We start from the raw sequence: 13,129 nt of genomic DNA, 5'->3' as shown, positions 1-13,129 counted from the left end.
CATTGCACAGCCCACGAAGCGCAGCGCGGCATTGCAAAGGCCTGCGCAGCGCAGCAGGCGTTGCACAGCGCAACACGACGTTGCAGCACAGCCCCGCGCAGCGCAGCACGGCGTTGCAGCACAGCCGTTGCAGCGCAGCCCGCGCAGCACGGCGCAGCACGGCGCAGCACGGCGGTGCACAGCCCCCCGTCGCACTAGGCGGCCCCAAGCGCCCCGCGACAGCCCGCACGCATGCGCACCCCAACGCACCAAGCCCGGCCTCGACGGGCCGCAGCCCCGCCCCCAGCGCAAGCCCCGCCCCTGCCGCCGGCGGCTGCCAATACAGCGGCGGCGGGCGGGGTGGGCCGCACCCTGAGGGGGGGGGGGGGCTGAGCCAAGATGGCGGCGGGGGGAGCGCGGGCCGGTCTGGGGGCCGGGGCGTGCGGCGGCGGCGGCGGCAGCCGGAGGGGAGCCGTGACGGCGTGAGCGCGGCGGCGGCGGCGGCTGGTCCCCTGCTCTTCTCGCGGCGTCATGGAAGCGGCGGCGGGGGGCGAGGACGGCGAGGAGCCCCCGCGAGGGGCCCGAGTCCTGGGTTCCGAGCTGGTGGAGACCTACACGGTGCGGGGTCGGGAGGAGGCGGGGGAGCGGCGGAGTCCGTGCGGGGGCGAGTGCGGGGGCCGTGCGGGCCGTGCCGGGCGGCGGGGCGGGAGCAGTGAGGGGGAGCGGGCCCGCCTCGCCGCCGCCTCGGGCCGCCGGCGGGGTGCCGGGGGGAGCGGGCTGGGGCCGGGCTTGGCGCCACCGCCGAGGAAGCCGAGCGGCAGCTCCCGGCCCGGTGCCGTGCCCGGAGCGAGAACAATTCGGCAGAAGTTTCCGAGCGGCTCCTGCCCCCGGGGAGGGCTGCTGCGCGAGCGGGGCGGGAGGCCCCGGCGGCTGGCTCGGCCCTGAGCCCCGCGCAGCCCGCGCCCTCCGGCAGGGCTGGTGCTTCCGCGGGGGCTGAGCGTGCGGGCGGGCTGGTGCTGCCCGTACCTCTCCATACGTGTGTGTACGTGTGCGTGGCTATGGAAAATCGTTACCGAGCAGACATGGCTTTTAAAGCTGGGCTGACTAGTGTGGGAAGGCTTTCCTTCTGATGAAAACACTGTAAAAATCCCTCTTGTAAAGCTAATCTTATTTCCAGAGGAAACCACATGATTTTGTATAGATAGTTTTTCTCTTCCCCTACGGAAAAAAAAAAAGGGGGAAAGACTGTTAGCACAGCAGCGTTTTTGTTTGGGGAAGGAATGAAATTTTTGATGTGTAACTTGTTTTTTTAAGTGGTTGCATTCTACTGAGACTTAACTGGCCTGTTTTTCAGGAAGACGCTCATCATAAAACAAATCTCTGCATAATTGCAGGCAGAAAACATCTTAAGCACACCACCCTTTAGTTATGTAACTAAATTTTTTCTGCTCCTACCTTATTTTAGTGTGATTTGATTTATATTATTTTTGCAGAATGCACAGAATGGCATCAGGTTTCTTCCTGCTGTAGGAACCTAAAAGAGAAAGGGGAGCAATGGTCTATACAGGCAGTATTTGTGAAGTTGTGTAATAGTTACAAGTAATACTTAAGATTGCTGCTTTTGAAAAGGTATCCAGACAAAACAGAGCCTTTAATAGGACAGAGCATTTACACAGCTGCAGTACGTGGAGGGCCTAACTTCAGTTGATAACCCTTGATACATCATTGTGTGGGAATGGCTGTCAAGTGGTGAGTTTTATGCGTATTTGCAGGCAAAAGTGTAATGAGCATTCAGTGAAGGAGTTGGTTAGGAGCTTAAAACAAATTCTTGAAAATTGCTTCAGCTCTTTCTGTTACGCTAGTTACATCATGTGTACACATGGAAACAATACTGCTGCTGTTGAGCTGTTATCACTGCGTGTGTGAGGATGTGGTTCATCCTCCAAGCAAGTTTGTTTCACAGTTCTCGATCAGCCGAGAGGCATGGTGGCACAGTGACTGGAAACTTCCACTTCAGGTGTGAACCAAGACTCAGTGGTGTTAATGTTGGTGTTGAGAATTTTTTTAGTAGTGCTTTGCAATACAGCAAATGAGAAATTCAAGTGAATTTAGTTGAGAAAATGTCAAAATGTTACTTGCCCCCTTATTCCACTGGAGGTTATGGACACAAGAGGTGAAACGTTAGATACTTTGCTGTTTCAGCCTGCAAACTAGTATGGTACAGCCAGCCTTTGGAAATACCATTGATGTGCGCGATTGAGCTAACAACTCCAACGGGAATCATCACGGTTTTGAAAGTACCTTCAAAATTACACAGAACTGTGGGCCTCCCCAATACGTTTTACAGGATTTAACCTCACAGCTGTTAAATGGATGTCATTAAAACAAGTCTCCTATTGAGATTTTCTTCACTTCTACTCAGGTGTATAACTTTGCTGCGAGTAGTGTTCAGCAGATATCTGATGGGGATTTTAAGCTGCTGCAACCAAGCCCAAGGAAGCTTCTTTTTTCAAGGCCACATTTCTTCTTTAATGATTATGGTTCCAGGAACACCATGCTATTTTAATGCCATTTTTCTTGGGAGCTTTAAAAGTAGCATGTTTGAAGGGCAGGATTTACAAGTATGAGGTCTTTGATTCTTCTGCTGCATTTTTGAAGGAGTTATGCCATTAAGCTTACCTGTGTGTAAACCTCCAAAACCTGTTAACGGGACTGTTAGCCTGCAGCCAGTTTGTATGAAGTGGACCCAAGCCATTAAAAAGGTAGGAATAGATCTTTAAATGAAAATAAACAAAATTATTCACAAGGTGAAATGTTTCACGAAAATTAGCATTTGTGTTTAGTATTCAGAATTAGATCAGTGGCACTTAAGGCTGTGATAAAGACCTGTATCAGAGCAGAAGTGACGAAGTTAATCTCAATAGAAGGAGACTTGTTTTAATGACATCCATTTAACAGCTGTGAGGTTAAATCCTGTAAAACGTATTGGGGAGGCCCACAGTTCTGTGTAATTTTGAAGGTACTCTCAAAAATGTGATGATTCTTGTTGGAGTTGTTAGCATGGAAGGCAAAATATGGATAAATTCAGCAGGAAAAAATACTGCACTTGTTGATGTTTTTTCTGTTGAGTTAGAAAAGTATGAGCATTTTTACTAGGTATTTCTCCTGCATGTGCTGCTCCAGCTAGATGCTGACTGAAGACTGGCTGATTGCTAGAAGGCCTCAAGGCTGCCAGTGCTTCATTTGTTTCCTGCTATGCATTTGTTTGGCCTAAAATTGCCTTCCTGCGTTTCCTGTCTTCTGCAGCTGTTTTTCATATAAATACTACCTTTGATATTTAAGGAAAATACTGTGGCTTCCTTGAATGGGTGTAAACTGTGGCTATGTAGTGAGGCAGGGAGGAGATGCGGTTTCATCACTGCTCTGGAATTTGGGACCTACTGGCTGCAGACACACCTGTGTCCCAGTCTTCCTCTGGGCAGCACTGCTGATCATCTGTTGGGTGTCTTTTTCTTTACAGTACTGAAGTATGTGAAATTGGATGAAAGATGCTGTAGAACTGTGAGATAGAGATGTATAGGGAGTAAACAAAAGGCAGTCTGGAATCACCGCTGTTTGTTTAACAGCTGGTTTAAAAATTAAGTATCTTAAAATTTTAGTAAATATTTCACCTTAAATATTTAGGGGGATGAAGGCATGCTGCTTGGAGGTGTCAGCACCTTACTGGGAAGAGTTTGTAGCGGCTGGTTAGAAAATAATGAAAATGTACAGTGCTGCAGATATGCTAAACACTTTAACAAAGCAGAACTTAGCCAAAACAACAGGTTTATAGAAGAACATACAAAATTTGTTACACAGAAGGGTTTGGTAGAGACACGAGGAGAGGGAAAACCTGTGAATGTAAATACTTTTGCATTGCATCTCAATAGAAGTGCAGGTTATGGCGTAAATATGGATGGAGATTTCACATGGTATATTTATGTCTGGGAGACAGTGCAGTGTGAGAGAATTTAATCATTTATCCATGTGTGCCTTCTAGCAGTTGGCTTGACAGGTTGGCAGTCCTTGAAGATCTTAAACTGTCAGCTTTGTCATATTAGTGCACTCAAAATTAATTGAAGATTAACTTAGATATCTGACTTTTTTAGAAACTTAGGAGGGGGGTGTGGTCTAAAATTATTTCTGTATTGAAACCAGTCTTTGGAGCACATAAGCATATTGCATTTGTATTTCTTCTTAAAGATAATGACAGCTTGTGGATTGATTTGAAATTAGTTGCTGTCATTCTGCATACTGATGCTGTTTGAGGGGTGAATATACACTGCTAGCTCTGGCTGTGTTCAATGTGGGGAATGCTATGGCTTTTTATAAACTTAATTTGAGGAATTGTATCAGTGCAGGTAAACCCTCGCTTTAACAGGTAGTTTCCTGACCAGACTGTCTGGCTCAGTGATGTGTTTCTAGAAGTGGTCAGTGATTGCCATTTCAGAAAAAGGATATGAAGCCTTTATTATGGTTACTCTGTATTGTGTACAGAGAGGAGAGGCATTCCTTCCTCATCTCACGAGATGTGAAGTTCACTGCGTTTTTAATGTCTAATCTGAGGTTTTATGCATTGTGTACTCAATTGGCATTGCATTTAGCTATACTGTTTGAGCTGTTGTGATTTAGCACAGTTAGCTTTTAAAAAAACTGGTCTTTTTATTATGGCTTGTAAATGTAGTACTACTTCAGTTCTAACTTTAGTCTTCTGGTTTCTTTGAGTCTTCTTGCTTTCCTCGGGGTTATAAGGTACTTTTGATTACTCAGGTTATTCCTGTTTTAGTTTGTCACTGGCACAGCTAATAGTCCTGATCTGCTGTTTCCCAACACAAACAACATGACAGGAAAGCAGACGCAGGCCTTAATTGAGACTGTAATTTTGTGTAGTCCTTCATCTGTGTTTTCAGTACTCATCTGAACACTGATGTGTCACTTGCTGTACACACTAGTCAGACTTCTTTATTCAGTCCTCTGTAGGACTTGGGTTTTGTTCAGCAAGCTGGTGTCAGCTGCTTACAAAAATATAGCTGGTATATAGTTAATCTTTTTGAATGCAAGTGGTATTGTATTTAGTGTTTGGTGTTCTGCTGGTCTGTATTAACAGTAAATGAAAACTGGCCTTTTATGTAACAAATTGAAACTGTTGATGTTTTTTTTTCTCAAGTGGATTTAGCAACTAGGAGTGCATCATTCTTATAGCAGCTATGAGTCAGGTCTGTGTGATCTGTGGTAGTAAGCAAGTTCTCAACTGTATTAAATGTTTTCAGGATTTGATTATGAATTGGTATTTTCCCCAAGGAATATAGCTAGATTGGATAACACACTTTATTTAATTTCTTATTTTCAAGTAGCTGTAGAACTGGTTTTGCTGAGCCTTGTTTACCACTTTGTGTTTTATTTCTATACCTTTATAGTTTCTTTGGGGTGGCTTGCTTGTGACATATCCAAAGGTAGATTGTGAGCTTCCTGCAGAACCAGTACTGTTCAATCTGGAAAGCTGGCTACAATGACAGTCTTCAATTGTTTGGTACCTGCATGGCTAAAAATAAATGGCTAAAATGGTTTTGTGTAAAGAAATATTGGGTTACTTTAGATAGTTGTTGTGATTCTTTGGGGACAATTGTAACTCTCAGGAAGCTGTCTTGTGTGCTCTACTCTAAAATGAATAGAATAGTTAACATCCAACCAGCCAAAGGATTTCTCTAGATTTCTGAAGGGTTAAGCTCCAGATTTCTGCTTAACTGTGAAGTGACAGAAGGATGCTTACCTTCCACCTGTAGTGGAACTTTGTAGATTGAAGAAGGGATATTGCTGTGTCAGGCTGCTTGTGGATAGCTGTGATACCAACCGAGCTAGCAGAAATCTTCAGAAAAAGAAGTTGCTTAGAGATCTTGTTTATTAACCTTGAGGTTGCAAAAATTAAAGCCATTGCTTTACATTAAGAGGCATTTGCATGTTTGTGTGGAGCAGCCTCATGAATGAGACTAGGCATCCTACATTAGCAAAATTACTTCAGAGTTTGGATTAGCTTTTATTTAACTATGATACTGAATGTAGAATCACCTTACAGTGCTACATTAACCAGCATGTCTCACTGTCAGCTTCTCTTTAAGACAAATGCTTTGCACTTCCCTTACTTTAATTTCTTCCTTTCAGGTATACATTATTCAGGTCAGTGTTGGCAATCATCAGTGGACAGTCAAACATCGTTACAGTGATTTCCATGACCTGCATGAAAAGGTAAGGGTATTAAAACTGTGGCCTCCGTCTCTTAACAAGCATTGTATAGTTTGTGTAGTTCTGTCGTGTGGTATGTAAATTCTCAATAAAAGCGAGAATATCTGCCAGATACCATCTGAACTGCAGACTAAATCCTTTTTGCATGAACTATATTACTTGCCCCCATTACCTTCCCCTCTTGAATAGGGGGAGGTTGGGCTGGACAACTTTTAGTCTTGGACAGAAGCAGTTTCTATCAAAGAGTGAAGTTCAGGCTAGAGTCATTACATTTTTTTGCCAAGAGAGATGTTTATGATCAGCTGATCTGGTAACCAAAAGCTGGATTGGAGCAAAGACTCTCTTCTGGGTAAAGTGGATGACAAAACTGTCCTTACATTAGCATCGGGTAGTTCCTAACCAGTGTTGATTAAAAACAGCAAGTGAAAATGAGGGAAAGTCCACCATATTCAAGATCGGGCTGCTTTCTCAAAACCACAGTGGTTATTCTGTTGTTTTATCACCTTAGTTACATTCTACCCTGTGAGTGATTTTCTGAGAAAACACTGTTACTGAACTATTACTTTTAATGATAAAACATTAAAATACCTAATATTTTGCAGTCAATAGCTAAATTTACTGAACTAGTTTTATTTTTGGATCTTACCAGGATCAGGCAACACGCTTTTAATGTGTTCCATTACATCTTTTTTGTGAGTTCAGATGGTGAGTCAGGTAGTAACTCTGGTCTCTGTTTTTCAGCTTGTTTCAGAAAAGAAAATAGATAAAAATCTCTTACCTCCTAAGAAGATTATCGGAAAAAATTCCAAAAGCCTGGTGGAGAAAAGGCAAAAGGAATTAGAGGTCTACCTGCAAACCCTGCTAGTCAAGTTCCCGGTTACTGCTCCAAAAGTTTTGTCACACTTCCTACACTTTCATTTATATGTAAGTTACGGTTTTAGCCTATGAATGGAGGCCCGAGTGTCTTTCCCTGGTTCTCTGACTTTGAGAGAATTGTATGGAATGTTCAGAAAATAGCTGAAACTGCTTTTTTCTAGCATTTTACACAATATAACAAAGCATATTTTAAAGATTTTTTTGACACCACTTTTTATTGCAGTAGGTAATGTGCTGGGAAGTAGTTGTGGGTAGGGATGCTAAAGAGAAGGAAGTAAGTGCTGGCAGGATAGTTGGAAGCTGTGAATAAATCTGAAGCTGAATTGGTTGTTAGGCTGAAGCAACATTGCATAATTGATCCACCCCCCCACCCCCCACCCCCACTTAGTGGTTAGTGGTTGGAGTTATGGTTCACACTGAAACAGTTTCCAGTAGCTCAAATGAAGAAAAACAGTGCTTCTTTGAGAAGCGCACTCACTGATGGAGTGGCCTCTGGAGAAATAGCTCCAGCCAGCAGACAGAATGTTACGGTAAAGGATGTTTGAAGAAAGAAGCAATGTCTTGCTTTCATGTTCAGATTGCAATTTGTTTGTTCATCTCTTGTGTATAATTAGGCTGTTTTTGCAGTATGGCATCATGTTGTGAGGGGGAGAATGGATTTTATAAAGAGGAAAATGCACTGGAGAACTTGGTGGAAAGGAGGAGCAGTAAATTGTGTTGGGGTGGGATGTGCTGAGATGGCCCTTCATGATTTCACGTAAAGACTTCAGAAATGAGTCACAAGTGGTCCATTAGGTGTGTTAATTAAGGTTTAGCAACAAAGAAAAAACTGGTTTAGTTATGTTACATGAACATAATTATACTGATGCAACTTTAGAGTTTGACTTAGATAAACAGTAGAAGGTTTACTTCAGAGTGTTGCTATTGCCCTGCAGATTTGAGTGAGAAGCACTAGGTTATTACAGTCAAGGCCTCTAAAATGGATTAGAGGTTTTTAATATATTAAAAATGTGTGATACTGTTAGGGACAATTCTGTTCAGATGGAGCAAACTTCCTGATCATCAGGAAACTGCATAATTTTTCTCTTCTCTATCTAGTCTGTCTTTTAAATGATGTCTGTTGCATTGGTGTTTCAGTGCTGTAACTTGAACAAAGGTTTTCATGCAGGCAGAAATTCTTCCTAGTCCCTCTTGTTTTTCAGCTAGACTGCTGTTTTCCTCTTGCTGTAATGCTCATGCTTTTTTACTTTTCCAAAGAACTGGTGTTATTTGGATATGAATGGTTCCCTGTTTCTGTACTGTACTTGCGTATTAAGAGCAAAGTTGTTGCTTAATCTGCATTTCTTTGCTTTAGGGGTGCCTGGGTTGAGGTGTAAACTCAATTGTTTTGCTTTGAACTTTAGAGTACTTTTAAATATTTACCAAAAAAAAAGATGTTATTCAGCAGAAAGGCTAAATATTTACCACAGCATTTCTACTGGAAAATGACCTTCCTGCAGAACTTTGATCTTTTAAAATATGTGTTGCCAGACAGCCCATGTGCATGCTTGAACCATTATGATCCCTGATACTGCCTCATTAGCTTATGTAAGAAGGCTGCAATACTTTTTGTCTATTCTTATTTGTAGTATTTCCAGTAGGGATTTTTTAATTTTATTTCTCAGCTGAGTAGAAATAACTGCCATAAATACCCTAAAACCACTTCAAAGCCTTTACATGTCACAGGCAAGAGCCAGGTACTGTTAGTGAAGAGAAGCAGTTGCATGTGACAGCAATGTAGAACATTATTGTTACTTGTGACATCAAATAGGATGTCTGCAGGGATATGAGGATGCTTGTATTGTTGTACCCTTACACTTTGTCATCTTAGAAGGTCTGGTTTGTTAACTTGGTTACAGATAGACGCTTTTGCAAGGGAAGTATTGAATTTCCCACAAACTGCTGTTCAGACACCTGCAAACAATGGACTTCTGTGGGTGTGATGCATATAAGTAGTCAGAGCTCGGACAGAGGTCTCTTGTAGATCTGACAGAGAAATAGAGTTGCTTTTTTTGCCTGCTAGTCACTGAACAGTCCAAGTCATCATCTTGTTTCAATTATAAATGTAGAAAAAATTTCTGCTGTGTCCCAGATGACAAAAGGGATACAGAGTATAGTTTTCAATTTTAAGTCTGTGCATGACAGATGGGTGTAATTGGTTTATTCAAATGTGAGTCAGAATTGTTGAGTTTTGTTTGAAATGCAGCTTCTAGCTTGTTGTTCTCAAAACTGTGGTATGGAGGCTTTGTTCATCCTTAGTGAGTGGGGTTTCAGTTATACTAAGAATGTGCTTTTCTAAAATGCTTGCCTCATCAGATGAGCTGAACTGTGCTGCAGATGTCCTGTGGATTTATTCCCTTGTTATGAATCATGAGGGATTTGTTGGCAAACTAAACTCATCAATTATTCATTTTGTGATGATCCATAATATTTGTTTATCCTTTGCAGCTACCTTAAAATGATATGTGTGTGTCTAGGGGAAGCTTCACTATTACAAATAGTTTTATTTTGTTCTTTCTGTGGGCCTTTGAGAGCGAACTGTTAGAAATGCTTGGAACTATTTCTGGGCTTTCACAGAGCATTTGCTTTTTGTGGAGGTAAGTATGCCCAGATGGGAGATACTTGTACTGACCTTTGTGCATCTTTCCATTTAGAAAGAACGAATCCCTGGGCTGAAAGTTTTCAGCCTTTTTCTTTCCTCCTGGAGCTGTCAGTGCCCATAATGAAGGTTGAGCAGCTCGTTAGGTCCAGGAGGGTGGAGAAGGTGGATGGTGGGGAAAAGGGGCTTTTGAATTACTTGGCAGGCAAGCATCATAAGGTTGAAGTCCAGAAGACTAATTACCATACTTATCTCTTCTCTGTAGACCTGTTAATCTAAAGTTTTATGTATATTGTGATATTCCAAAGAAATGTTCAGTGCTTGATGCATTGGGTTAATCTTAATTTTAAAAATTAAAGAACACTATACTGTAATAGTTTCTTCAAAACCAAGCTTTCTTTCAAGTTGGACTAGTAATAGTTGTTCTAGTTGGCTGTTGCCCCTTCCTAATATATGCAGGATGTGATTATTTGAACGTAGTTCAATATCTTCCATCTTGGTAGTGAAAATCATATGACGTTAAATAATTTCAGGTTATTTTTGTGAAGTATTTTCAAGTTACAATGAAATCCGTAAGACATAATCACTGTTGCTTTGTTTAAAAAAAAGTCCATGTGGTCCATGGAACTGTAAGTATGTAAATAATACTGGATTACAACGGTTTATTCTTTGCAGGAGATCAATGGGATCACTGCTGCATTGGCTGAAGAGCTCTTCCACAAAGGTAAAGGACTTGCAAGAATTTAACTGGGAACAGTTTCTTCTGTGTGCATGCGTTCATATACCTGTGATATTAATCTCCAGACAATGAGATCTGAATCTTCTGTATCAGACTTTCTTTCCTTTCTTTCTTTTCACCACCTTCTTGCTGTTTGCACTTGGATTCACCCTGCATTTTGGGGGAGCTGTAACAGTAGTGCAGCTGCTTTTGGAAACAAAACAGGGAAATTGGTGATTGTAGATTTTGAAAAGGGCCTACTTGTCTGTGCTCTTAAAGGACAGGATGTAGTTACTGGTGAGCAGAAGCTTGTTAAGCTTTCTGTCTTGGTATGTAAGGAAGTTTGTTTTGTCAGTGACCCTCGATACATTGAGTGTTAAATGCAGGAGACCTATTGTTCTTCCACCTAGTCAGTTAATTAAGGATGTGTGTTTCTGAGGCTGGCAGATAAAATTGAAATGTACTTTACGTAACTGCAACAGCTCTAACTGGTCCATTAACAACAGGAGGCATGTGAAATGTGATTAACCCATGCTAATTTTGTTTAGAAGGACATGCTAGATGTTAGTGTATAATTCCAGTTGATGTGATAGGTGAAGCGTGTTTCAGCATGCCATTTCAGATTGTTCTGTCACAAAATCAACTTTAGGTGAAGCCATTTCAGAGGGTCCACTCATTGTAACACTTTGGGAAGCTCCTGAAGAAATCTTATTCTTGACTTTCTTGTCTGCAGTCTCACTGATACCAGAATCATTGATGTCTGACTGCTGTATATTAGTGTAGCCTTCCAGTAACGTGCAGCTGGACTCTTGGACTTACTCCCACTGAAGCCGAAGGGAATTTTACCTCTCAGAGCATTTTGGAGAACTCTGCTTATGACAGCTGATGCTCTCTTGTCTGTGAAGTCAAACTGATGTCCCTAAAAGAAAGAGGAGAAATATACTAATTCTATATGTGCATGTTCTGACTGCTTGTGGTGCCATCAGAGAGGTTTTTGGATGCTGTTTCCTACTGTTCTTAGAATGAAATAGAATTGTAAAAATAGCAGATAATGCGTCTCTTATTCTAGGAGTTTGCATTGGTATTAGTTTGATGAAAGTCCTCATACTCTCAAAGAAAACGTACTTGCTTCAGTTCTGCATTTAGGCAGCGTAGCAAAAGATGTAAGGTCTGTTTTTTAGATGGCAGGTGCTGCATTTTCTGAAGAGAATAAATACTGCTATAGAACTTAGGGATATCTTGGAAAAAGTTTAGTAACTCTTACATTATGTAAATGGATCCTGTATTACATTATGTAACAGGATCCAATCCTGTTAAGACTGAGGGAAATTTGCCATTGCTTGCATTAGGAGATTCAGCCTTGTATGGTGAGTGTCCATTTGAACACCTAGGTTATTCTGGTATAAAAAAAAATAATTCAGCCATTCTGGTTTAAAGTGACAAAGGATGATTATTTGGTATCTCAGTCATAAGCTTAGAGTAAAATGACAAACATTTAGTCTTTTAACATTACATCTTCCATGTACCATTTATTCTTTTGTAACCATTGCAGCATTGCATTTGACGCCATCGTACTCTTTTTCAGGAGAGCAGTTGTTAATGGCTGGAGAAGTCTTCACCATCAGACCCTTGCAGTTATATGCTGTCACTCAACAGTTGCTACAGGGGAAACCGACATGTGCTAATGGAGATGCCAAAACAGATCTAGGTCATATTCTAGATTTCACTTGTAGACTCAAGTATTTAAAGGTGAGCTATGCTTGCACAGATATGAGAGATGTTGTTTCTACCAGGCTGACATGATTCTTTGCATACTTTTGGAGTCTGGTTTGAATGTACTAGAATTTTACTGATAGTAAACACCTGTGAGCATTTAGAAGTCAATGTTAAACTGGTGTTTATTTCGCCAACCTTCAGTACACATAGTTCTCTCAAAGATGTTGATACTCCTATGTGATATGGTTGTTTCAGCAGTGCTGTCTGTAGAGATGCAGCCACAGAATCTTACTGGGTGTTAGCAGGAGATAGATAAATGTTATTCTTTTCAACTGTGCATTCTTTGTGGACGTTATGGGTAGGCCGGTGTATATGTATAGAAACATTTAGGTGGGAAAAGAATAGTCCAACTATTAACCCAAGACTGCCAGGTCCATCACTACACCATGTCACTAAGAACTGCGTCTGTGTTTTTTAAACTCTTCCAGGGATGGTGATTCCACTTACCTCCCTGGGCAGCCTGTTCCAATGCTTGACCACCCTTTCAGTGAGAAAATTTTTCCTACTATCCAATCTATCTTGGTGTAACTTGAGGCCATTCCCTCTTGTCCTGGCACTTGTTATCTGGGAGAAGAGACCTACCCCCACCTGCCTACAACCTCCTTTCAGGTAGTTGTAGAGAGCGATAAGATCCCTCCAAGTTTCCTCTTCCCTAGACTAAACTAACCCAGTTCCCTCAGCTGCTTTTCATAAGATGTCTTCTCTAGACCCTTCACCAGCCCTGTTGCCTGTCTCTGGACACACTCCAGCACCTCTGTGTCCCCCTTGAAGTGAGGGGGCCAAAACTGAACACAAGATTCGAGGTGCGGCCTCACCAGTGTACTCACAGAGTACAGGGGGATGATCACTGCCCTTGTCCTGCT

The 13,129-nt window shown here is 42.1% G+C and overlaps 1 protein-coding gene across 1 annotated transcript in view; it reads left to right on the top strand.

Annotated features, from left to right (window-relative positions):
* Window positions 1-419: 419 nt before the first annotated feature.
* Window positions 420-13,129, top strand: part of NISCH (nischarin) — a 31,443-nt gene continuing 18,733 nt past the window's right edge. Inside the window, 5 exon segments of the mRNA XM_037384329.1 lie at window positions 420-597; window positions 6,178-6,261; window positions 7,000-7,182; window positions 10,448-10,496; window positions 12,076-12,239. Coding sequence (XP_037240226.1) covers window positions 511-597; window positions 6,178-6,261; window positions 7,000-7,182; window positions 10,448-10,496; window positions 12,076-12,239 — 567 coding nt within the window. The 5' untranslated portion in view covers window positions 420-510.

The sequence above is a fragment of the Falco rusticolus genome, chromosome 4 (genome assembly GCF_015220075.1).
Source record: "Falco rusticolus isolate bFalRus1 chromosome 4, bFalRus1.pri, whole genome shotgun sequence".
Taxonomy (NCBI): domain Eukaryota; kingdom Metazoa; phylum Chordata; class Aves; order Falconiformes; family Falconidae; genus Falco; species Falco rusticolus.
Note: the sequence above shows the minus strand (reverse complement) of the source record. Positions and strands in the feature narration are given on the sequence as shown.